Source organism: Pseudochaenichthys georgianus, chromosome 8 (assembly GCF_902827115.2).
Source record: "Pseudochaenichthys georgianus chromosome 8, fPseGeo1.2, whole genome shotgun sequence".
Taxonomy (NCBI): domain Eukaryota; kingdom Metazoa; phylum Chordata; class Actinopteri; order Perciformes; family Channichthyidae; genus Pseudochaenichthys; species Pseudochaenichthys georgianus.
The window spans coordinates 15475276-15502920 of NC_047510.2; the positions used below are offsets into that span (position 1 = coordinate 15475276).

The 27645-nt window shown below is 42.7% G+C and overlaps 1 protein-coding gene across 1 annotated transcript; it reads left to right on the forward strand.

Annotated features, from left to right (window-relative positions):
• lasp1 (LIM and SH3 protein 1) lies at window positions 1-27645 on the forward strand. Its single transcript, XM_034088418.2, has 7 exons — window positions 1-308; window positions 8596-8690; window positions 13585-13669; window positions 19117-19224; window positions 21838-21910; window positions 23411-23499; window positions 24116-27645. The coding sequence occupies exons 1-7, from the start codon at window positions 240-242 to the stop codon at window positions 24281-24283; spliced, it is 687 nt and encodes a 228-aa protein (XP_033944309.1). The 5' UTR covers window positions 1-239; the 3' UTR covers window positions 24284-27645.

Sequence of the window (27645 nt, forward strand, 5' to 3'; positions counted from 1 at the left end):
AGAGGGAAGCGGGAGTGCGCTTTCCGTGTCTGGTTAGTGGACTGACAGCCAGCTGTGCGGCTACAACGACAACAACAACCTCCTGGATTTTCTACATACAACTAGATTAGTGTTGGTCTGTTACTGATCATTATCGTGCACTATATCTAGTTTTTGAAGTGAGGACTCGACAGCATAAAGCTAAAAGCAGTATCGTCGGCGGTTTCCGTGCTAACTAGCTAGAAGAGCATTCCTCCAACATGAATCCGTCGTGTGGCAGATGTAATCTAGTCGTATACCCCACGGAAAAAGTGAATTGTCTGGACAAGGTAAGAACGTGAAAATGTCGCCTTACTTCTTACTCTTTGTTTTTAAAATACTCCTTACACCCCAACATTCTTTGGTACGTTTTCTACACGCATTCTGCTCTGCTAAAATGACACCCTTCACGTATTTTTGTGAATGAATCGAACACCCCAACAGGACAGGTATTTCGCTAGCAAGACAAGCTAACGGCTAGCTTAACGTCTGGGTGGCGATGTCACAAGACCCGAGCGCGGACTAGAAGCACAATATCGTGTTGATAATGGACAACTTTAACAAAACAGAATATATATATTTTTTTCAACACGACAATGATTCAAGGCTACGGTATTGATTCGCCCTAAAACCAGCGTCTCACGGTGCTTCCCACAGCCTGGTTTGGGCCTGGCAGGAACCACTGTTTAGAAGAAAACTGATGTTTAGCTAACGTTTCTAACCTCAACACATCTAGTTGTAGGATTTACCTTTACAAATACTTAACGATTCATGACTTTCGATGGAATGAAATAGTCCAATGTCGTGGGCAGCATGGACAGATTTAGACATGTCTGTGTCCAATTCACCGGCTAATCCAAGTCAGGGATCATTAGAGGAGCCGCCTCAATTACTTTTCAGTCAAAAACAGATTCCTAATCTCAGCCAAGGTGTTAATCTCATCAATATTGCCCGTAGGGACTCCTATGTCCAGCTCATTATATCACATGTGAGCTACACTTTCAGTTAACATTGATACATCACAGCTTGTCATTGGAGGGAAATGTGAAATAAGTCCTGCATTTACTGAATGTTGTTGCACTCAGCACTACAGACTGTAACTTTGCAACAACATACATGTAACACACACTCACTTTACTAGTTGGGTGGGGTCTGTTGTTTGTCATATGAAGAGTAGTGTTTATGTATTTTGGCCAAGGCAGTACTTGGGGCACTGAATGGCTATTGAAAATCAATCCCTGTTGAGACTTGTTTATCTGACAGGGAAGGTGGGGAAAGAGCACACTATCTAAAGTAACATCACTTATTGATTGAATGCAATATTTCTCTCTGCAAAGATGTGTTCTTGAATGCACCATGAGTAATGTTTTCCCAAATTGCTCTGGACTGGAATTGATTTATCTCAGAATCCCTCTCACACTTGAACAAAATACAAGTCATGTTAGAAGACTGGCATTGATGATAAGATAACCAAATTGCCACAAGTACAGCCTGAATGTGCGTTGGTATCTGGCCTGAAGCCGAGTGCATTCCAGCAGACGGACACTCCCATACAGCGTGCTCTTGTCAGGGGCCTGCTGTGTCGTCTCCCTGCTGCTCTGAACCCATACAGGAGAGTAGCCTGTCGTCCGTCTTCGCTACCATTCTGCATCAGTGCTCACCCCTTCAGACATGCCAACAAAATCACGCCTTCCCCATCTCCGTGGCGCGCACACATACAGACACTACCATTCTCTTTCTGTTAAAAGCAGCTACATTGGCTGGGCGGTTTTCCATGTGCTAGGCTAGCTCAGGTGAAGGCAGAGGGGAGTTGAGTGTTCTGCCGCTTCCTCCATTGGTGTTCTGAGCCACTGATGAATGGCTACCTTTACCTGACAGTGTTCTTCTATAACACCCCCCTCTGTGGGGCAGGGAGTTTGAGCCACAGAGGCTTGTTTGTCTGTCAGCTGCATTCCACTATAGCAGGGCTGGGCCCAGCAGAGGGAGCGGACAGCAGAGCACATGTAAAGACAGGAAGTGAAGTTTGGTTGAGCTGTTAGCCTTGTTATTTGGTTTTCCTTTATTTCTTAAGAGATTGTTGATAGTAAGGAGTTTTAAGCTGACGTTTTTGGATATAAAGTCAGGCTCATATCAGTTTGGTTAGTTTTTGTTGCTTTTGAACTCCAGTCAATACAAACTTGTTACAAAGAAGCGATAAAGTAGTTGTTTTTACCAGCGCCCTTAATGCAACCCTTCGAAATAAAAACATTTAGGTTAATGTGCATTGTCTGGATGATTGCAATGATTTGTATGTGTGTCACAAGATTGCCAGCCATTTCCTGCACTCAGGAAGTGTGTATTCTCAAGATAAATTGAGAGATCCGTGTTGAGTGGTTAACGCTTAAAGCTGATCTCTCACTGAACTACTCGACTCTGCTCCAGTGTCTGTGAGCCTGTCCCCACCTGCAGGTGAAGAGAAACAGATGTATTCATATTTAACTGGGCTATTGTGCCGTGCCATACATTGTGAAGCTGTCAAACTGGTTCCAGAGTGGGTAAATCAGCTACTATTTCAGTGGACGTAGTGTTTTCAAAATCTATGAATAATGTGAGAAACTGACTTCTTCTGAAAGCTCATCCTTCAACAAGTATGAAGCCTAAACACATTTGCTTCTGGCTCTTGAATTCATGTTTTGACTTTTGAATATGTTAAATGTCAAAACATCTTAATCAGTGTTTAGACACACTATTGGTAAGATTCATTCTGAGGCAAGACCTGTTTGCTTGTTGCAGACGCTGCTTTTACAAAACAAAAGATCTCCCTATGGCACCAAGTATCAAGAAGACACAATACAAAACAGCTTGTCAGTGGAGGAGAAGGTCACACATACATATGGATGAATGGACAAAAGCCAGCCGGAGGTTATTTTCCTCATATCAGCATGTCAGTGGTGAAGGCTTTTACAATGCAGACAGACAAGACATATCACTGTTTTCATGATTCTGCGGTCTTGGTTTTCTTCACTTATGTTGAACCAACAATTTCAATAGGCAGCTCTTTTTTTAGCTGGTAGCTAATAAAAGGGACTGCACTTCTTGGTTCACATGATCTCGAATGTTCAGACGCAGCTGGCATTAACCAAAGTGTGTGTAGAAATCAGATGTCATGCACCATTCGCTTCACACTCTGATGTATCCGACACATACGGTCATTCTGTACTCTGGCTTTCACAGTTACAATTAACTCGGGTTCATTTTTATTATTTAGCTAACAAATTGGTTGCTGTGTTATTTGGCTTCCGTGTGGGGTTTCTGGTTCAGATGTGTGCCCCAATTGTGCTGCTGCCTTTCAATCCCAGGGCATTGCTGCAAAAGAGGGTTAAAGGTCGGAAGAGTACAGTATGAGATTTGTGCAGCTCAGAACAGTCTTTACAGCACGAGTGATTACACCATGCTTAGTCATGTGAAATAGAATCCTTAAAATGGCAAATCACAAATGCTTTTATCTCATCGTACGAGTCCTTCATATATTCCTTTCTGTTTGTATTTTAGTATAGTGCGAATAGAGCTATTTTACAACCAGTATTCCTGTGTAAAATGGGGTTTCTCCTTCTGCTGATGTAGTTCAAACTCATTTCCTCTGACTCCGGTTTTAGAGGAATCTGTCTGCCGCCGTGCCTATGTTTAGAGCTGATTCATGTTGTCCTTAAGCCACAAGAGGTGAGGAATGTATCCAGCCACCTCCCTTCAATTATTCATGGTCACATATGACTGTTCAAATGACCCGACGTGTTGACTCCACCGTGAGCAGCCAGGTACTTCTCCTTTGTGCCTTTTATCAGAAAAAGGAACTCGTCGACATGTTTGCTTTCCCAGACCAAACAATCTGGCCTCTCTGTTGCTTTGCCTTAAGCAAATGCATAGAAGGCCAACGGAAAGTGATACTTTTAGCCAAACGACATGGCAATAGGATGCCATGTTTTTTAAAATGAATTCATACAGATAATTTATAACACACCAGAAGTGATTGACATTCCACCTTTACTGTGCTTATGTGTTGTTTTTCTTCTTTTACTAATGTTTTGTCTGTACGGTGTATTTTACTAAAGTGCACATCACAGATTGGAGTGGTTTGGAAAGTGTGTTAAGTGCATACTTCACTCTTTCCTAGTATGTCTGTTCAAATCACTGTCTGCCTGCATACCAGCAAGCAAGCCTTTGGCATGGGTGGAAATGAATGGCATCAGGTAGGCTAATAATGAACCAGCATGCTTTAATGAGCTAGTTTCCTCTATTAGCAGCACCAGCCAGATGTGGCTACTTTGTCTTTAGGCATACTGTCTTACGCAGGAATACACTTCCACACATACACATAGTAAGCTGCTGTAATGCCTTACTGTGTGTGTGTTTGCTGATCTTTTGTATTTATTTAACCACCTTTGGTTTAGAATACACTTCTGAGTCCAAGAGCCATGAGAGCCTCCTTGGAGCCATGAGAGCCTCCTTGGAGCCATGAGAGCCTCCTTGGAGCACCGGGCCTAATGGCCTCTTAAAGCATGACACAAAGTGATTGAAGGGAATTGCTACTGATCTAGAAAAAAGTAGTTATTAAACATTTTCACGAAGGACCCCTAGGGATGTCCTTCAGTGCTATAATGCGCTAAGTTCCTCTGATGCTTACTTTGGTGACTCACAGATGACTGGATCATGGAAATCCCCTTAACACAGTCTAAAGCTTCAGTCCATTCTTTTTGTATCTAAAAATAAAACAATATTGGGAAAGGGGCTTCTGGTCAAATCAGTACGCCGCCTTCTTCAAAACAATGCTTTGTTTTGCTGTGGCTAGTGCACTAAAAGAGGTAAGAAATCTACCGTGTTTGGATTAGACACTCACACAGATAAAGGAAGTGGTGACAGCCCTGCATCATTTGAATGCCTTAAACCAGTCCCTTTATCAGTCAGTAGCTAGCGTCAGACTATGCTTATTTTCAGACTCTTATTAACTGTCCCTCTGTGTGTCTGATGTGTGTGCACACAAACATGGAGTCTACAAATGGCCAGAGGGTTTTTGGCCAGGCTAACTTGTATTTGGTTCTCACCAAGAGGGAGCGGTGAGGCTGACTGAGCATTTCTGCTCTTGATTGGACTCTTGCATCCCAGCTTACATGCATGCATCGAGACTTATAACCTACATACAGCACTACACACATGTACACACAGTTATTACTCACACACGTATAGACAAGCGGCTACACATGTGCCCTTGAGCTGCGCTGATGCAGGGAGACAGTGCTGTTTTTTTTTTTATGGGCGTTTTATTTCTAGGGCTCCATCTCTGCAGTGTCCTCATTTTCCAGCTGAATGCCAGATCCTGCCTCGGCACCCAAGGGCCAGGTCTTCCTGGAGCTCGAGGAGGATAAGTGCTGGGTGGCCTCTGGAACACACATTTGGGATGTTTCCTGCTTGTCCCTTCCTCTCCCTTCCGCATCAGTAGAAGTCCCAGACCATATTCCTACTTGATACTTTTAAGATTGTATCTAGGTTCAGATGAGATAATTAGCAATTCACGCTTGGCATTAGATTAGTATTAAATGTGACAACGTGTCCTATATACTGGTTTCGATGAAGATTCTGATATTTAATAAATGAAATAATGATTTCATTTTAATTCTACACATAGGAAGACACGAAGAGCCTCTTATTTGTCTTTATCACACGCAATTGTACCCCAGTTGCTAAAGGGCAGAATTAACTAACTAAGTTAGACTGACAGCATTATTATTATTTCAACATTTCTATAGGCACTTCAATAATATCGTCGTCTTAAATCCTTCAAGCAAGAACAATTGTGTAGTGAAAATCTGATATTGTGATTATATTTGACCTCCCTCCGAATACAAAAAAAAGAAGTGGCTAAATACTGACTGAATAATACTAAGTTCACCAGGATATCCTTTTTGAATTTGTCAGTGAAAATGCACTTACAATTGAATATAAACACACTTCACCAGATGTAGTGGCCTGAGTGCACTTTGGCACCCGTGTTTAGCTTCTTCCAAAAGGCTGTTTAGCCGGATATCTGCTCACCTGAGAGGGCCCGTGTTATCAACGTGAAGTTGTCATGGTAGAATGTGGGTCAGCAGGTTGGAATAGTTTGCTAAACAGTTGACTTCAGTTGACTACAGGAGTAATATTTAATTTAGGGAAACAACACGAGTGTCAAAGTCCAAGCTCACTCAGCTGATAGGCTCACATTTTTTTCATCCACACTACTCCTGTTAGCATTACACTGCGTTAGCTTATCGCTGGTCATCATGAAGGGGATGATAGTCTGTGGAGAACATTACGCTGTGTAGATGAAGCAGACGCTTTGCATGCAAAGATGGCAGCCACCACAGCTGCAAATGAGCGAGGAGCTGGAGGAAATGGAATCTGCCTGCACTGTGCTGCTGTTGCAGTACTGGCCAGAACAATGGAGAGGGAGAACAGTGGAAAAAGTAACATGATGTGTCCATCGGCAAGTCCCTCAGGCCCGATGGGTTGTAGTGGGATAAACAGTTTGCATTGGAAGGCTTGGCCCAGTGTGTTTGGCTGTTGATCACAGCTCCACTGAACAGTGCCCAGGCTTGGCCTCTGCTGTGAGCCTCCTCTTGTGTATGCATTAGAACAATATTGCTGGCCCACAGCAACAAACACCAAGTCAAACGCGCACACACTTGCCTGTTGTCATTGAACACCACATTGGGTGGTCTGTTACAAGCAGACAGAACAGACAAGACTGTTCCTAAAACCAGCCTGAAGCCAAAGGAAAAAAGTCTTATGCCCATCGTGCTTTGGGTTTGGTCATGTTTCCATAAATAGTGCTGCCATCGCTGTGTCCATATAGGCGACTTCACAATGGAGCAAGTACCCGCGGCAACCACACCTACAGATGTGGGGAAGCCGTCATGTGTTTTGGCATTCTCACTTCTTGATCATACAAGTACAAGAAACGCTTGAGCTAGTCTGGATCAAAAATAGTTCCACCTGGCTATAGCATATGAGTTAAACATTACGTTTCCTGTGACCTAGTTCTACTACGAACTCCAGACAATGTCCAGGGAATCAAGTGTTGACATGTGTTTGGGTTGTTTAACCGCATTGAGGCCAACTACCTTATTCCATTCTGAATATCTGTTTTGCAGCTTTGCATTCCTCTTGAAAAACATATGACATTGACATTATACACACACTGAGATAATGCTTAAGCTTGATATGTGGTACAATATAAAACCAGCTTTATAACAAAAGAGAAGCTTTATTGGTCATGATTGAAGGCTCTATATTGCTAACAATGACACTGAGGTGTTAGTTAAAGGAAATCTTCCTTCCACACGTCCCCTTGTCCCACTTTGACTTATATCTAGTCCACCATGATTGTGTCTACTGTCCATCTGCAGCTTTCACCGTCGACATCCTGGTGATGTATCCGTGCTGTAAAACATACTACAGTATCTATCAAAACGTTTATTATTTTTGTGACCATAAATGGATGCGTCTTACCCCGGAACACTGTGGCGAGTCAAACATGCACGTGTTAGTGAGTGAAACATTGAGAAAGTGAGCTTGTTCTTTGATGTGCACTTTCTCTGTTTTGAGTCATATTTCTGTGCTGTTTGGAAAATGTGTATATTATTGTGTGTGTGAGCAATTGGTGTAGAAGTGAATAAAGTGCGGGAGAAAGCACCGTCTTGATTTCCCCCCCATTTTCTCTCGTTCGTTATCTTTGCACTCCTTTCTCCCTTCCCTCGACGATAGCAGGAGCAGCCAGATCATTGCTCCACTCTCTGGCAATTTCTCTCTTTTGCCCACCCCTCCCTTCCTCTTGCTCCTTCCTTTCATGTGTCCTCTCTCCTTCCGGTACTTTTCTTTCTCCGATCCTCCCTCCCTCAATCCCTCTTTGAACCCTCAGGCCACAGAGCAGCCCAGTGCCAAGAGAGAAAAGGGAATGAGGCGAGAGGAGGGTGGGAGGAAGGGAGAAAGGGTAGTGAGAGAGATAGAGGCATGGCTTCTCGTGAAGATGGTGAGAGCGACAACAGGGAAATGCAGGCCTGCAGAGATGAGCGCACCGAGTGCAAAGGTGCTGCATTCAGAGCTAGCACAGTCCCTGCATCACCAAGTGAAAGTAACTCCTGCTGGCCCGTTTTTGTTTTCACACATCAGGCACAAAAGAAAAGTGTGAAAATTGATGATATTGATGATGGAAGTAAAGATTCATACTTGTTAATCACGAACTCTACAGCTACCTCCTTACCACAAACACCCAATCTACTTATTAATAGTAACGGTTCAAGCAACCAAAAGCGGATGTCCAACGGCAGCATACACAAACCACTGTTTCCACTTTGCTTAGCTCTGAACAGTCACTTTTCTTTCTGTCTGTATCACGCTCACGTCCCTGTGACACCTCAAGGGAATACAACATCGTTCTGGTCTCACTCACTCACTTTGCTTTCCTTTGCTGTATGGGTGTTCTCATGTGTGTGTGTGTGGCCTTTTTCTGATCCAAATGAACGTGAATTAAATGTCTAAAATCTCTCTTTCCTTCGTTCCTGACAGTACTGGCATAAAGGATGCTTCAGCTGCGAGGTCTGCAAAATGACTCTAAACATGAAGAATTACAAAGGCTTCGAGAAGAGACCTTACTGCAATGCGTAAGTTGTCCCCAAGTTGTCATGTTGTGTATGTCAGTGAGCATGTGTCGTGTTTTCACGCTCAAATGGTTTATCATGCATCCTCAGATGGAAATGGGACTCTCCAAATGTGTGTAATCATGTTGCAACCCAACTAAGGCCCCTCTATCCCTCCTCTGCTGTTTATCACCGACTAGTCCACCCCCCCCCCTTAGAGAGAGGGCCTAAATCTGTGCCTACCCCCCTCCTCCTCCTCCGTGGGGAGGAAAGGGGGGGTATCAACAAAGGAAATTCCTAAAGTTCCTCTACAGTGACACGGGCAGACACACTGAAAACTAGCATGTCCACTCACGCCCCAGCACTCACACGAAAGACTCATCAGGAATCCATGGAATCCCCCTCTGCCATGACTTGTAAAAGGTCTCTCTCTCTCTCTCTCTCTCTCTCTCTCTCTCTCTCTCTCTCTCTCTCTCTCTCTCTCTCTCTCTCTCTCTCTCTCTCTCTCTCTCTCTCTCTCTCTCTCGTTCATGTTCTGACAAGCTCTTTTCCCTTTTCCCCCGAACTGCCATTTTCTTGGCAGTGAATTAAATCAAGACGTCATGCTAGCATTCTCAGCCCTAGTGGAAACTCGAAGTATGCTAGCATGTGGTCAGCTGTTTTATTTTTTGCATCCTTTCAAATGAAAACTTATGATATGTGCCAATTCAGGAGAAAAGTCAAATGTTTTAGCTAACTTTAAAAAAAGAATGTTGCCCCTGGACCGACATTCATTGATTTGCTCTGCTGCTGGTTAGCTAGCAGAGATACGATGCAAAATGTAATGCAAAGCCATTTTTTTAATCTTGCTGAATTTAACGATTTTTTATTATTTACACCTTTGCCGTTTACATTTGACATGTGAAATTGTCTCCTGGGAAAGGGCCAATGGTGCGTTATTATTGTCGAGTGATTCTATTTGCTAACAAGCGCCCTTAATCTTTTAACAATAAAAGCCCTACACCCTTGGCTCACCACCTACAGGTGTTTACTTGGTCGCTTTGACATTTCAGTTAATGATAAACTTGAGTGTTACCACAGCAAATTCTCAGTATTTCTCCGTCCCTCCTCTCCTAAATAAAGCATACAAGCTCAATGACCTACGTGCAAGCCTTATTATAATAAAATATAAGATGATGAAGTATTGTATTGTTAATATGATTTGTAATAGTAACCTGAAATCTCTCTGTGACCTTCCTCCCTCCGTTCTTTCACTTCAAGGTGTTTCCCCCTACAGCAGGTGTCGTCATACTGTCAGTTTCTTCCTCTTCTCCCTTTCCTGCCTCCAGTGCTCCCTTTGCTCCCCGCGCCAGCAGAAGCAAGGCCCTTCAGAGCCTGTTTATTATGCCTCCTTCCGTTTGTTTAAAACAAGCCTTGTTGGAGTAAACATCATAAGTGGAAGAGCCTCCCGCTTCAGGAGAGGAATTCAGGCTATGGTCTCTGTCATTATTCTGTGGGATAGCTACTTTATCATTACTCTTCTATATTTGTCCTCAGTAATTGATATAGGCGTTGCTTGTTTTCACTGTATTCCCACCCACCTCTTCCCTGATAGTCCCATCCCCGTTTAGATCCTAAAGTCACACGGGGGATTTGGGGAGATTTAGGAGAAGAGATAACATTCTTCATTTCCCAAGGAGACCGTGGGAGATGTCGGAGGGCGCTACCTTAATCACTGATAGTCCAGAAATTAATTTAAACATCAATGTGGTGTTATTGAAGCTTGTCACAAATGTCTTGAGTTAGTGTTATCAATCAGACGATGCCTGCTGGTTGTATTCCATTTAACACAGTCTTGAATCATTTGTTGATAAATAGTTAGTCGAGATGAAAGCTGCTTTTGCAATGGGACGCGACAGTGCTTCCTGGGCTGTGCTGCTGTATGTATATAATTAGCCTGGGAAAGAGCTTCACACCATTGAAGAATATATGGGCCTCTTTGTATAGGACATGGCCAGTCACTGTACAGCAGACAGTTCTGCCTGTTGCTTTCAACGCTGCCTCTACCAACTACAGCTCCTCGACTGTGATGTGTGTTTTTGTGTGCAGATTAGGGCTGTGCGATTATGGCAAAAATCATAATCACGATTATTTTTGGTCAATAATTGATATCACGATTATTAAAAACGATTATCCATTGACTTTGAAAACATCCATTTATTGAAAAAAAAAAACGTGAATAGTATGTTTTTAACAGTTGATTACCCTGAACCCGAAGTATAATTCAACTGAAAAACAAATAATTAAATTTTTTTTTTTTTTTTTTTTAAATAAAAATAATCGTTTTATTTCGATGACGTTGTTTTCGTAATCGTTGCAAGCCAAAATCGTAATCGAGATTAAAACACGATGAATTGCACAGCCCTAGTGCAGATTTGACATGTCGATGAAATGTTCCCGCTGAATGATGCATTACAACCTTTCCAGGTCTCATGGGGTCAAGCCAGCCTCAACATCTCCTGGTCCCTCTATGCACACAGGCCTCTCCTCCTGCACAGTAGGCGGTTTGTGTGTGTCTGTGTGGTGTGCGATTACACATGCGTGCCCCACTCACCCCTCCATTTTGATCACTCCCTTTTAGCGTTCCCGGGGCTAACTGAGTTTGTGCATGTGTCACCCACTCACGTCTGCAACTTATTACCGTGTTATGTGACTCACACATTGCCTCAACCAAAATGCAGGCATGGTCGTTGCAAACACTCAGACACACACTTCACCATCCCACTTAGTCATTAAGTTTAAATCTTCAATCCTGTTGTGTGTTTGTTTGTGTAGCAATTTGCTGACCCGTAAGTGCTATGACGGTTTCTCAGGACACATCGATGATGACAGGATTGCTGTTAACATATATGCGGGTTTCGAGGGGGTGTGCCTTGAACGCACGCCCCTCTGCTTCAGGCAAGTGGGGGCTTTAGACACAGTGATGCTCTGTGAAAGGAAGAGTGTTTCCACCACAAACCAGACGCACCCAACCCAGATACATATTTACATCATTATTAGGTAACCGGCTTTGAAAAAGGGGATCATACCTAAAACATTGAGATAAAATAGACTAAAGGAGCAACACTTATGGAAATCATTTAGAGACTTTTGTTAAATCTGAACCACTTAGATTAATGTCGTGTTGCTCTCGAGTCTCGACACAAATAGGTATATATTAGATGCGTCTATGGTGTTCAGAAACTGCCAGTGAGCCTTGATGAGCCTTTAGAGGTGAAGAGTTGGTTCTTGAGACTCAAATCACCCTCATGAATGAATGGGAAATTGACCTCCATAACAAACACAAAGATAACCATTCATGAAGTGTAGATTGGTTTGCCATCCAGCCTTGATGTAATATATCCTTAAGACAGATAAGACTTAAAACAGAGTGGTGTGTCTGCTCTTTGAAGCACCTCAGCGATTAGATATGTCTCCAATAAAAGAGTAGCTTGATTTGCATTATTTGATCAGCTTGCTCCTGCCCTGCCCCGACAGCGAGCAAACCACAACATCTGAATGTTGCGGATAGCTTCCCTTTCAGGAAAATAAGCGTTTGAGTGTTAGCCGTTGTGAAAGACGAGCGTGAGCGTGCACACACCTGCATGCGTCTGTATGGATGAAAGCAGGGATCAAGTGCTTGGGTTTGTTGTATATCACAGAGCACTTCATCTTCTCCAGCTGCATTCATGTTCTCCTCCCTACTCTTTGAAATGTTTTTTACGTTGTGGCGCCTCTCTCTTTTTTTAACAGTACTTTAAGTAGAATATGACGACCACAATCCCTTTGTTAAAGTTGTTATATCCCTTAATCACATCAGGATGAATGCTAATTCAGTGTTTTGACCATGTTGCCTAAATGGGTTACATACTCTTACAGGGAGTGGTTGAGGATTTTTGCGGTCACACAGCACCCTGAGGCATGCTGGGAACTGCAGTCCATATGAGCTGTGAGGAATATTCCTCTCCTGGATTGAAGCCATGCATTTCTTTCTGCCTTAAGGGTCCTTCTGAACTGGCAGGAAATGTTATCAGTGGCCTTGAAGGCTACTCGTGCCCAGAAGCCTCCAGTGTTTTAAATCACTGACTTATGCCTTACACGGACAAACCACTGACAGCATGTAAGGCCATCAAGAAGGAAACATGCAACGAATGGCTTTTGGAAGAAGTGTGTGTGTGTGTGTGTGTGTGTGTGTGTGTGTGTGTGTGTGTGTGTGTGTGTGTGTGTGTGTGTGTGTGTGTGTGTGTGTGTGTGTGTGTGTGTGTGTGTGTGTGTGTGTGTGTGTGTGTGTGTGTGTGTGTGTGTGTGTGTGTGTGTGTGTGTGTGTGTGTGTGTGTGTGTGTGTGTGTGTGTGTGTGTGTTACATTTGTTTTTCAGGCAGAATCTTTCCTCCCAAGTAACACAAGGTTTGGGTGGTTATGGTTCTGTGACTGTCGAGAACATTCCCAGAATCCATTCAGAAAAAAGGCTGCGCTTACACGCTCTGCTGGAAGGGGCTGCCCATGACGTCATTCCCACTCACCTGCCGTGTGTGTGTGTGTGGGGGCCTTTTCCACACCTGCTATGGCTCGCTCCCAAAACTCTGCAGCATCTCACCCCCCACACAGCCCCTCCCTGCACTTCCTCTTTCTCAGGCTACCTTGGCTCCCACTCACAGAGCATTGTATGTTATACTGACATGCTTTTTGTCTACAGGGGCTCCTAACTCAACCTCAGGACCACCTTGAATAACAAATACCCTCACTGTGGGGCCACAGACTGCACACTGCTTGAGTTATGCTGTTTTGTTCTCTTAGAGGCTTGGGCGTCACAGTGGGAGTCTCGGTAAAAAGCTGGCATCTGCCTGTATGTGTTAACTGTGTACTGACATTCTTTGCTTTTTTGTCTGCTTATTTTTCAGACACTACCCCAAGACAAACTTCACCTGTGTGGCTGACACTCCAGAGAACCTCCGCCTCAAACAGCAGAGCAAGATGCAGAGCCAGGTAGCTTTCTTTCTCTCTCTGCTAGTAGCCTCTCATGGCTTTGAAACGGATACAGACACACCCACCCATTGTTTCTTCACATTGTTCCATAAAGGACGATATAGAAGGACATGCTTAACACCAATTGCATGACTTAGGTAGGTCATTCACTTCAGAAACACTTTTTGTTATATTCCATGGAATGCTCTTAACATCCCGATAGCAATGAATGCATTAAATGCAGGTAGGCTGGATGGCCTGCCTGCCTGTCAGCCTTCCATCTCGTGCACAAACTTATCTCGTGCCCTCATTGGTCATGTGCGCGTCCGTGTGTGTTGGAGGAGGGGCTCTGTAAGGAAGTCTGAAGGAAGGGGCAGATTTTTCTCGGCTGCGTCACTCGAGCTGGTTTCTCCATTCTTACCTACCCTACCTTTAAGTGAACCCAAAACATTTATCTGGGAGTAATTACTTTCTAAAAGCCAACTTCCAGATAAAACAATCACTATAATTCAAGTTTTTTTTAATTCAACGTAAGTGCCTACACACAGTTGGAAGATAGAAGCAAGTAGGAAATGTAGTCACAAGACACACAAAAGATTCACGAGAATTTTGAGAGGGAGGGACAATGATCATGTAATAATAGGATAATTAGGATGATTTGGAGAAAAAATAGGTAAACATTTCTACCAAGAAAAAATAAAATGTGGCTTCATGTTTGTGACACAAAACCCCAGCGAGGAGCAATCCTAATACAATGAGGTTGGTTCAGTTCCTGTAGCTTTGGATCCCTAGCCAGCTTCCTGTGTTATCTGTGCAGTCTTTAAATAAAAACACTAGAATTGGAAATATCAAATAGGATATTGCTTAAATGTGTTATGCAGTCACTTCCATTTCCTTTAATCGCCAGTTTAAAAAAAAAAAAAGAACACTTCTTACGTAAGAGTTGCTGCATAAATGTTCCTAGTTTCAAGCTCATTTATATTTCTACTTTGAATAAACTGGTAGAAGTCTGGCCTTTCAGTTCAGTATTCTGCCTAAGCACGGAATTTAAGGTGGGGTTTGCCGTTTATATACAATGGATAATTAATGATGATTTAATAATCCTAGTTTAAACGGTACTCTTGCAGCCCTCGGGTTTCACACTGCTGCTCTCAGCGGCGTTAAACTGTCTGGCGGTTATTCAGATGTTTTTTTATGATGGTTACAAACTACATTATGGCCTTCAATAAATGTTGTGCTGTTCATACCATACCATGTTTGCTGTGGCCCTGTACAGATGCACTATTACATTGATCTGTTTCCTTTTTAATGTGCATTCTAATGCAGGACCACCCACGTGTACTAATCATGGATCCTCCCAAATTACCTCTAAACCTATGTTTCTTCAAATAGCCCCCAGTCTTAGCCCCCGGTCTGTTTTGTAACCACAGAAAACACTGCTATGGCTCTCCAGAAGCTTTAATAACAAAGACCCAAATATATATTATCCAATTTGTAAAAAAATCTCATCAGACCAAAATATCCATCTGAACTGGGTCATGTGTTCTTGTTTGATAAAAATGGCTCTGATGGAGTCAGAGAGAGTTGTACTCACAGACTTTCAACAATCTTTTTAGATAACGATAAACTGTATAAGATGTTCTAAGAGCTGGCAAAGTTGTGGCAGCCAGGCTTCAACGCTGAAGGCAGTTGGGAGGTTTCACTTCTCTGTTTCATGCCAGAATGTCCCTTGTGTGTTCCTTTAGTGTTCCAGGAACGTATCTACTAATGTGATCACTAAAGTAACCACAGAAGAAGAAGAAGCCACATGCAGCATTTTAATGAAAAAATCCACACATATCTTGGTTTAAGCACAATTCAGCAGAGAGGACCCCTCAAATTCAGTCATGTTTGACCCCATTAATCACTCAAAAGCTCGGCAGGCTCCTGGAGGGAGTAAAATGTTGGAAGCATCCTCTGGGGAGAGCTGAAGGAGAGGCTTGTTTCGGTGTGTGTGTGTGTGTGTGTGTGTGTGTGTGTGTGTGTGTGTGTGTGTGTGTGTGTGTGTGTGTGTGTGTGTGTGTGTGTGTGTGTGTGTGTGTGTGTGTGTGTGTGTGTGTGGGGTCAGTCAGTCATGTGGGGAGGGGGATAACTGAGGGATTGAGGGCCAGATGGTGTTTTTCTACAAGCATCCTAACAGCCCCCAACAAACACTAGAGCATGCACCAAGAGACAGTTATTATACTAATGGTTTATCGTAGTCAGACCCAATAATGGGATTATCAACACACAGAAGGTGTGTGTGTGTGGTGCTGAAGGATTTGTGTAATCATGAATAAAGACCTAAGCACTCTCTATAGCAGTCCTGTTAGCACAGTGGTATTTGTAGACAGGAAACTATGATGTCACTAAAAATAGCATCAGCATTAAAGGAGCATATTAGTCTCAAAAGATACAAAATCTAGAAGTTCCCTTCAAAAAGATAACACAGTTAAAGTAAACGGAGTCGTCGCTTGATAAGAACGGCTCAAAGATGATTTTGGGGATACAGAAATTGAATAATAATGGGCTGCTTGTTTCAAATAGACCCTTAACCAGGCTCGAAAATGACATTCCCAGAACACATGACTATGACTTCACTTATAAAAGGGGTACATTAATAATCTTTTTTCTCAAAGCAATGATAAACCTGTGAGTTGGATGTAGAACATTCAGAATCAATATAGTATAGTGTCCGTCCAAAATAAAAACATTACTTATAGTGAAAACCACCCTTGAATGATGGTATAGTAGACTAAAAGCTTTTAGGAATCCAAACTATGCTATAATAAGTACCCTGTATCAGGGAAGTTCCTAAATCCACCTAAACGTTACCAAATAAGGAGTGAGAGTGATGCGTAGCCAGAATACCCAAAACAGGAAGCTGTCATACACTCTCGTAGCTATCATAGCAGCTAATATGAAAACTCAGTTGTTGACATAAAAATGGAATGATGGATTATCAGTAATCTAAGTGCGGTAGAATGTTTTCGCTCAGGGCTAATTTAGACACTTCTTGTGAGACTTGTGTTTTGTTTCGGTAAAAATGGTTCGTATCGTCAGTTAGCTGAGATTCTTCCCGTTAAGTGAGTAGGACACATTCATAGTTTATTAAATGTTAAGAAGCCCTGAGACACAGTTTCGTGAAAAAATATGGGGCTTAACAGGTTAAAGAAAACGTCCCGTAAACTATAGAAGAAGCGTTTTTCAACATCAAATCAAATGTGTTACACTATTAACGTTTCTTTGAGTTAAGTTGTGTTTGGATGATTTAAGCCTCTTGAACCATGATGCTTGTGTGCTATAGTGTTATGGTTATTCTTCTTGAATGTGTGTGTGTCAGCGTAAGGAAGTTGAAGGTGTTTGTGGAGCAATTTTGCCATCTAACCCCTCACCAATACCGCCGCTACGTTGCTAGGGGAACCCTATTGCTATGGAAGCAGGGTAGAGGTTTGTCACACCTTATTACAAGACTTTGCATGGGGAAACGGAAAGAAACAACACGGAGAGAAAGACAGAGAGAAATAAAGAACGAATTTGGGAGGAGGAGAGGGAGAGCAATGAGGCGCACATGAGCGAAAGAAAAAAAAGAAGAGACAGGAAGGCACCAACAGAAAGAGAAAGGGAGGAGTGCAGGGTGAAAGAGGAAGAGATGCAAGTAAATCCCTAGAGGAAGGAAAGCTAGAGGAATGCAAATAGAAGCAGAGAGACTGATTATAATGAGGAAGAGCTCCAGCTCTATCGACAACGCTGTCGCTGTTGAGGCAGTCAAATATGAATGAATGAAAACGGAGCACCGAGAGAAGGCAATGTGGGTGGGGAAAGAAGCAGAGACATGATTGGAGGAGAAGAAGCTGTTGCATAGACCTCAAAAAGACAAAGGAGATAGACTGAGAAATAAAAATAGGGGGAGGAGGATCATACGCTGACTGATGAGAGCGGAGCGAGAATGAAGGACAAAGACGTGTCATGGCCACATTAATCTTCGTCATGACTTATCTTTTATGCACAGGCTTGAGGGCCGTGTATAATTTCCCGTGGAATAAGGATTAGCCATAGTTTTCACCCACTTTCTCAGTGGTGGTCACGCCAGAGGTGACGGCACATATGAACGTATCGCACACATTATCTGTGAATCCCAGCCCTGTCAGGAGAGGAGGGGAGGATTGGTCAGCAGTCTGTTCAGCAGTGTCAGGCATTATGTGGACGGCAGGGAGGGGAAAGCAAACAGGGAGGGAGGGAATGCTGTGCAGGCAGACTACATTCTGGGAGGGGAGCAGGACATTGGTGCAGTCACCATGCAGGCCAGAGTAAGGGTTAAGTCGGCGAGGGGAGGTAGAATCAGAAGATGTGTCATGTTGAAATCATAGCACGTGCCAGGGAGATGAAATGTGTGTAGCTGTTTTCTTTCAAAAATAAAACCCGCACCTGACTTCCTGTTTCAGGTTTCTAAACTAGTTTGTGAATATGGAGAGGGGGGGGGGGGGGGGCTTTGTGCATTGTGATACTCATCTTTCGCTGCATGGGCTGGACATTTCCTCCTCTGCCCTTAGGTCAGGATAGGGCGGGGAGGTTGGGAACAAACAAACAGAGACGTACACAGCGTTTGTTACACACTACCTCTCATTATGACCATATATGGTTGCTGGTACCACGTCCTGTATGTAAGGCCCTCACAGCAAACAGGAAGTGAACGTTGCCACAAAAGACTACACAATAGATGTTGGGCCAACCTTACTATCCTATAACACACACTCACGCACACACACATTAATGCTAATTCCTACTTCAGTCATAGTTTTTATAAGAATGGTTCATCTTCTGCGTCTTTGAAGAACGTTGGGATTGTAAGGTCAACATGTTAATAGTAGCACAAGCATTTTTTTCATTAAATATGGGCTGGAACTGTTTGGCAAACCCCGGTCAAGGAAATACTTGCATAATGAGAAACGTGCTTCTTTTCACTGATGTTTCAGCATTTTAGTGTAATTGTTTCAACTTGTAAAAAAGATAGCCGTAAAACTTTTTTCTTCCAGCTTATTTATTCCCTTTTTAAAAAACTTTATTCGGCTAAATATAATCCTTTAGTGTCAAATTAAAACTCAGGTTGATTGATTGATAAGCTGTACTATTCTTCTTTATTATATATTTGTGTATATACTTTTATTAACTACATTATATATTATGAAGAGCATTACGTAATAATACATGTATTTCAAACAAGCAGAGAAATATCCGTAAAACATGATTTCTAATCGGTATATGTTGAAAGAATCTAGGTCAGAGCATCTATAAATAATCATTGCGCGCGTTTGTTGGGTTTTCCTTGTTGACTCAAACGCATTATAACTGGCTGTACATATTTATCTCAGCTAACATATTGCACACATTGCTTGCCTGCCATGTTTTTCAAACACTTGTTTCTAACATGAATGCTGTTTGTTCTGCAGGTTTGCTACAGGGAGGATTTTGAGAAGAACAAAGGGAAAGGTTTCAGCGTGGTCACAGACACTCCAGAGTTGCAGAGAATTAAGAAAACGCAGAACCAAATCAGCAATGTAAGTGTCAGCAACATATTCATCAAGTACATGAACTCTTCGTAACAGAAGAGCTTCTTATCTTTAGGTATTTTGACAAAGACTAAACATCGGTGTGTGTTTATTAGTTTCTCTCTATCACTGTCATCTCTTTGGCAACATGGTCCTTAACATTTGTTCTGAGGAAAACAACAGGACTGTATGAGTTCAATACAAATGTATTTAGCTTGCTGAGATTGGCTGAACCTGTTTGACCTCATCTCTGAGAGCTTTAGCAGGAAAAGAGAATCATTTTCATAATTGTGTTCACGTTGCTTTTATGTACCTTTCATCCTCCCACTTGGTCACAGTGACATCAGAACGTCAGGCTTCCTCTGCTCACGCCGCTCCTCATTTATAGTAATGGAATTGTCCACGTAGATGATTCTCCTCCACTCTCCCTTCCACTCCCCCTCAGCTCCAGTTATTGATTAGCCATTTCTCTGTAAATACAGAACAGTGATGGAGAAAGACATGCAGTGTTTACCTTCAGGCTGCTTAAGCCAGCTGCAAAGGCCTTTCCCCTGCATTACAGACTCTGACACAAAGCGTACCTCATTACACTTAGCCAGCTTATTATTAATGGCATAATTAGTGTGGAGGGTGATGGCTAATCGCTGCTTTCATGTGATGGAAGATTTTACCATGTCTAAGAAACAAGGAAATGAAGACAGAGAAAGCATCGCATGGAATGTAATATTTATGGCGGTGTGCACAAATGCCACATCAAGATAAGATGAAGGGCATTATTGCGGGATGGATCGGGCGCATCGTGATGCATTTGCAGTCGGACTTGATAAACGAAAACCTCTGCTTGCGGTCAGTGCATCACGACGAACACTGGGCCAGCCCTCCAGATGAATGCTACATCTTTCTCACTTTTCTTTCTCTTTCCTGCACACTTAAAGAAATCGCTCTTCAGAATGTCAGCAATGTTAAGCTTTTCACTTTACTTGTCTTAACTTGCCTCTCTTGTTAAGTCTTTTTCATGCCTCTTAACTCTTGGTCGACACCTGGGCTCCTTATGAGAACTCAACTATGAACAGTTATGTCGTCAACAACCTTTCCCCCCGTGGTTAAGAGAGACAATAATCAGACGGCCCTGACCTCACTAAACACCAACTGTGACAACATCAGCATGCCATATTATAGAAAAATGTAAGTAAAAGTAAAAACTTTACAATAATCTGTCTTTGCTGCAGAGCTCAGTCCATCTCTCTCTATCTTTCATTCTGACAATTGCGCTTCTACAATGTAAAAAAAGCTTTCTATATGTTTGCAAATTGGGCGGTGCAGATTGACTTTAAAACAAGCACTCTCTACGAATAATCATTCAACCTGTGTTTCACCAGATCATGATAAGATCAAATCTTATCATTGTCATGTGTCGACATTGGACCCCAGACGTGGTGACTAATTCTGTAATACTGAAAATAGCTAAAATAGAGTCAAATGTGATGACTGATTGAGTTGTTATCTAAAACTAAAAAGCATATTTGACGGTCACCAGAATGTCAGCTATGTTAATCCTTTCAATTTTACTTGTCCCAACTTGTATGTCATTTTTTCTTTGCCTGGTTTTCACTTCTGGTCAACTACTTTGTGTCGGTTCATACAGCTAAGATTGAGAAGAACAATAGTATGGGGGGTTTAGTTCAATCAATAGCCTGGGCACTTCCTGTAAACACACATATACACACCAAACACACACACACACCATCTGTTCAAGCTGCTCCTTCAAAACAAACCAAAATAATCTCCCTCACACACTCTCACTTAGCATATTGCACTTGAGGACAGTCACTGTGTTCTCTCAGTCCCTCGCTTCACTGTCCTTGCACAAACACTCCGTCATCCATTCTGAACACACTCCTCGCTAACGCCGGCGGCACAGTGGGCTCTTTGAGCGCGGCTGTATGTGTGGACAGCATCAGGGTCATACATCTTGACCGAGGCACTGTGAGTCAGTCTGTTATCAGCCTGGTAATAAGGGGGACGGGTTATTTAGTGCAGTCACTTTGTTTCATGTTGTAACTCTGGGAGCTCAGCTGGAGAGGTTGTCGGTTGATGAAGAACGTTGTAGCTGGAACTGGAGTGCAGGTGCTTTTCTGTTAATAACTTCAGCTCTAAGGACAGTTCCACTTGAGAGGGTAGTAATGGATGATTATAGTTGCTTCTTGCTATGCTTAGTCATATGACCCGCCTCCTTCTTCTCCTCTCACCGTTTCCTCTTGCAGTCTCATTCTCGCCTCAAGTCGTTTCCCTTTTTTCACTTCACCTGTTCTTCCTGATGTGTCAGCGAGGGTTGCTATGAAACTCTGAGCTCGAAATACTTCCGGCCGCTGGCATGTCATTTCCTCTCGGTGTCAAGCTGCTCTCCGACTCTGAGGCTATGCTTGCACGTAGGGCATGGTGCCCCACCTATCACCACAAACACATGGGTGCTGGAGGACAAGTGGGAGACCTCTGGTGGATGAACAATGAACTGCAGACTGTGAAAGCTTCCTGGAAAGATATTCTCCTCACCTGTAGATTTGAAGCTTTGAAGATTTGTGTATTCTCCATCTTTATATGTGACCCGTTTGTCTCCTGCAGATTAAGTACCATGAGGATTTTGAGAAGAGGAAGATGGGAGGAGAAGTTCACAAGTCGAGCAACCCAGGCCCAGGTATCCCTTCTAACGCACCCACAAGAAATATTTTACTAATATTTAAAAATAACAAAAAAACATTTATCAGCATGCATGTTTAACTTTCACTAACCAAACAAAACAGAATGTTAAAGATGATCAGGACTTTCTGTATAAACGTTACATTATACACAATTCATACAAGATACTAGATGGATTCTGATGTTCGGCCTATCGGGACGTCTCTGTTTTCAAACCTCGAGGAATGGGCCGAATGAGTGCTTTCATGTTCTGAGAAAAGTACAGCGAGTAGGCCGATCTACATGTTTCTTTAAGCCTCTTGCCTCGTCTGTGCTTGGCTCCAGCCCGGCCACAGGCTGAGTGAGCTCCCAGGCTGGGTGTTGCCTCGTCACACCGCTTAAGGACCTTGGTTGTAACTTGTTCTCTTCCCTCCTCTGCGTTCACTATCTGCATTGCTGCAGAAATTGCTTTATTAAAAACTCATGAAAGTAATTCAAATGAAGCATAATCTGACAATAAATGTTTAATCTAACGGCCCGTCCACACACAGGCATGAAAAAAATCTTGATGCTGGGCGTGTCTGAAGCTTGGCGATTTTTTGCGAGCAACGCGACCAACAACCAATCACATGAATCTCCCGCCCCCGACATACAAAGCAATAGCAATGTTAAAACGAAGTAAACTGGATATAAACTCCTCAAACAGGCGAAAACCTACCAGTTTCACCCACTGTCTCTGCCACCTCCCTCCATGCCTGGTTCCTCCGGTTTGTATCCCGGTAAATAGTCTGGTCGTAAAGAACCGGGTGATTTGCTACCGTAATTTCACGTTTGGAATATGAGGAAATGAACTGCGGTCTGGCTCTCCCAGCTTGCACGCGGTTTGATTGGCTAGCGCTTGTACTGGCGGGATTTGCATAAACAGGATTTGATTGGCTGATGCCAGCTTCGAAAGCATCGGGAGCATCAAAAGTTGAACATTGCTCAACTTTTGATGCTCCCGATGCTTGCAAAGCCAAGCTCCCCACAATGCAGTTCGGCGAAGATTCAAAATCTTCTACGTCACCCCATTCAAGTGAATGGGCGAAGCTTTGAAAGATTTTGTTCATGCCTGTGTGTGGACGGGCCGTAAGGCTACCCCTCAAGCCAAAAAGATGGTTTGCTGAAAACTGGTATATTTTAAGTCATAATTATGAATATTTTGTTAGTTACTTGAGGTATAAGGAAGGCAGTGGAAAGGTTACAGCCAAGTATTTGACTGTACCTGCTGTTTGTATTTAGCATGATACACTTAATTTTGAGAGATATTGTTTAGTAGTATGTGTTTCAAGAATACCCAGAGTCACTGAATGGCTGTCGAAGAGTCAATGCAGTGCTCAGACGGGACTAAATACATGCTTATGCTTCATATGAATAGAAATCCTTATTCTACTACCAGAAGTAAACGGTGTAGTTCCCAGTACATCAGATGTCTGTGCAGCTATTGACCTGCCCTCCACTTTCCTTCGTGCTTCACCAGGAGATTTCAAGCCGCCTCCAGCCTCTCAGGAATGCCACTCTAAGCCTGAATCCGTGCAACCGGCGGCCGCCGCCCCGCCCAGCTCTGGGGTAAGTCCTCCATCGTTCTCCCGTCTTTTGCTTCCGGTGAACTCGAATTACAAACTGACACCTTGATGAATTAAAAACCTGAAAAGAATGTTGTAAATGTTAAACAGAAAGAAATCCTGCCAACACTTCATCATTTGCATTGATGAGTAGAGCTGAACCGATGAACTAATTACTCGGTTGGCAACTTTGTATTGCTTTTTCTATGCTTATTGAACTAATGAGCACTTACTTGGTTAACACAAGACTGTTGCATGATTCTTTCTGGAAGAATGCAGGTTTACAGATCTTCCGATTAAAACAAAAAATGAGTTTGTCAAGAAAAAGTTGGATGTGTTTTAGTCAGATAAAATTGTCTTTATTCAGGGGTAGATTAACTTTGTGGATAATCATCTAATCCTTAAGCTTTTCTTGTCGAATATTGTTTTAGCCTTCTATCCCTTCTTATTTGTACTATTAAGGAAATCATAATGGATTTTTTTTTGGGCAATTAACACTTAAAAAGTATGTAAGCCACATTTTGAAGGTACAAAAAACACTCTTACATTGAAGATTCGAGCCGTAGCAGACCATACCTGTGTCGTGGGGAACTAACTGAAGTACTTGTTGTTTTCCACAGAAGCGATACAGGGCAGTGTACGATTACGCTGCAGCTGATGAAGACGAGGTTTCCTTCGTGGACGGAGATGTGATCATAGACGTGCAGACGATCGACGAGGGCTGGATGTACGGCCGCGTGGAGCGCACCGGCCAGCAGGGCATGCTGCCCGCCAACTACGTGGAGTGAAAGGGAGAGAAAAAGGAGGAGGTAGAGAAAGGGAGGGAAAGAAGGAAAGGAAAGTGCCCAGTGCCATCTCATCTTAACGCTGCTTCCTCTTGATTTTACTCCTGTTCCCTGATCTGTCCTGTGAGACCCTGAAACCCCCAACCCCCCCTTCTGCGTCCCTGCTCTACTCTCACTGTTTCACCACACACCCCTTCTACCTTTGGTCTGTCTGTCCTTCTCTGTCTGTCTGCCTGCCTCTTTGTCTGTCTGTCTGTGCTGAAGTCTGTCTCTGTTTGGATGTTCCTCATCCTCTCTTGTCTTTTCCCAAACCTGGCTCCGCTCTCAAGTGCTGTCTCAAGTGGAGAAATTAAAGTCTTAAGCATAAAACACACAGTTCATTGCAGGGGTCATGCCAAGCCACACAGCTCCATCCTAGCTATAGCACTTAATCCTAGCACAACATCATGCAAAACTTAAGAGGAAGAAAAAGTAAAATGTCCCCTTTTCCCTCAAGAGTCAGTCGCCACAGCTGAAGACGTTTATTCTGTAAAGAAATTAGGTTTAATAAATGTGGATGGGTGTGGCATATTATCACAGGCTTGTTTTTGTTGTTGTTTTTTTCTCATTTAGCATCTTTAGATCTTGGCCAGACTGGAAACACAGCTGCAGAATCTCTGTGTATCAGAAAGAAGCTTGAATATGTTTGACTTGTGTACATTCCTTTAACCTCTAGCCCTGTTGCTGTTGCACCAATCAGCCAGTTATCAGTCTTAACAGAGAGGTTTTTAATATATTTATCGATTGACACACATCTCGCCATTATGTGCTCGGGTAGGCACCCTCGTGTTCAGCACTGCATTGTGGGCATCGTTGTAAAACTGGAATTGTAGCCTAACTGAAGAGCACCTCCTGTAGTTGCCTTTCTCGGGCTCGTCGGATACAGGAGGGATCAGGGACAAGTTAGGGGACATTATCAGTCCATCTCTAGCAGCCACACTGAATACTTCACCTCAGTCGGCGTGGATGCACCCTTATTCCTGTTTTTTGCAGCCTGAATGCCTTCAGTCCTGAGTGAATCACAAAGTTAAGGTGATCAAGGTTATACTGTTAGGAAAAAGAGAGAGGAACATGTCCTTCCCCCTTTTTTGCTACAAAATCACCAAGAAAACACATTCATAAAAGAGAAGGCCAAGCACAACTCTATATTGTAATTTTTTTCTTTTCTTTTCAATCATTCCACTGTTTTTGTGAGTGAACATTCCAACCTTTTGTTTTCCATTTAATGTGAGAGAAATTGTCGAATCCTTGGCTGTGGTAAATGTTGTTTTCACGCTGTTCTTTCTTTTTGCCTTTCTTGTTATTGTTATTGTAAAATAATTATTTTCAAAAAAAAGTCAGTATCAAATTAATTAACCTGCAACTCGATTTATGAACCAAGCCAGACTTGTGTGGTCGCGGTATTAGATGAGTTTTGGGATTTTTCAACCTGCAGTTTCAGGTCAGACCGGTGCTAGCAGCTGGAATAAAAAAATCATCCAAATGCTTGCATGTCTGTCTCTGATAAGTGGATTCTCGTTTATGCTCTTTAAAATTCTGGAGTTTCAAAAAGAGAATCATGTTATCAAATGGCGTTTCAAATCAGCCCTGGTCTTTAAAACTTCCTAAAGCCAGGCCTGTCAGGGTTTGAGCAATGATGTCAGACACAATGTTTTGTTCTGTCCACCTGCCAGGTGAATCCCAAAATCTGATCACCGAGTCTGCCGAGAGCGTTTGGTCAAAAAGATTGAAAGGATGTTGGTTCATAAACACAAAATCAAGCATTTAAGTTGCTGGCTATTACACTGAAATGCTGTATCATTCCTTCACTCTAAATACTTTGTTTCTGTGAGGACCTTTTTATATGATTTAAAAAAAGATATTGACCATTACTCAGTGGTGTAAATAATCTCACAGGCCCCTCCCTGACCATACACATCTCTCCCCGTTTTCTTGCTGTTGTCTTCTCCTGTGATGCACTGTGACTGTCACAGACATGAGCGATCAGGGCGGTTTCTAAGGTGGGTTGGGGGTGGCGGAAAAAAAGTTCAGCTTTATTAAAAGAAAAAAGGCTCTCACTATGTAGCTAGATTACATTGTACAATTGTATATGTATCATAAAGGTAAGTTAGGGAAATGTTTTTACAGGTCATGGTGCTCTGGGAAGTAGCTTGCCTGCAGATTAGAGTGGTTCATATTTTGTTGTGAATGTGGCTGAGGGGACGTAATGTGAAAAAATACAGTTTGGTGCAAGTTGGTGTTGAACATTAATAACATTCTAACTTTCTAATGTGATTAATTGTGACCGTGCTGAACAATAACTCAGAAAATAGCACCTGACAAACACACCAAACACAATGAACACACTGTATGTATGCCTGTATTTTGCATTGACCTACACTTGACAACAGGACAAGTTTATTTGCAAAACAGATGCTTGATGGGAAAGCTGTTTTAGAGCTCATGGTTGTGTTTTTCTCCTGAGTAAACTGAAGAGTTGGTGGTTGGGCATCAAGTGAAACTATTGCTGTTCCTGGCTGATGATGATGTTTGCTCAGATATATTTAAAAACAAAGCTACTCTGCGGATTACATCCAATCAAAACGTTATGTTGTCTCAAGGGGCTTGGATTTGGACACTTTGTTTTCTGAATGAAGTGGATTAAGTGGCCAGAGACGGGCCAGTGTTGAGTAAGTGTCGTTAAGGATGGATTTGTTAAGTCAAATATGAGCATTTGGGGATGTAAGAATGCGGTGCTGGGGGGGGGGGGGGTGACAGAGCGCTGATCCAATGCTCTGTCTCTCCCAGGCTGTGAGGCAGGGCTAGTTGTTTGTCTGACCTGGATTTTAGTCAGGGGTAACCACTTGCGCCAAATACTGCTCTTCTGCTCTGGCATCACTCATCTACTGAACTGTAACCTCATATCATAACCCTGTTTCCATTCAGTTTCTGTCTAGTAGCCTTTCCATCTGTCTGCTGAGACCCCTCTTTACTTCAGCCTTCATCGTAGGCTCCTGCGCTTCTGATCAACCATTCCCCGCTTCTATGATACTGGTTATATACTGTAGACTTTGCGGAGTGAAATCATGTAATCCACAATCGGGTTTAGCATTCAGACCGTTTTGTGCATTCCATCTTAAATTGTTTTGTTTTTTGTATAATTTTGTTATTTTTTAAATAAAAAAATAAAGATACCATATGCACATTGACATACACGTGTATTTAAAACTCATTCTGGATACATAGTCAGAATTAAGGACCTGCTATCATCTTGTTGCCCTGTTACAGCACTTCAAATTGTACTTATGATTCTGCAGATTCAATAAAATGTCATTTTTTTTCTCAAA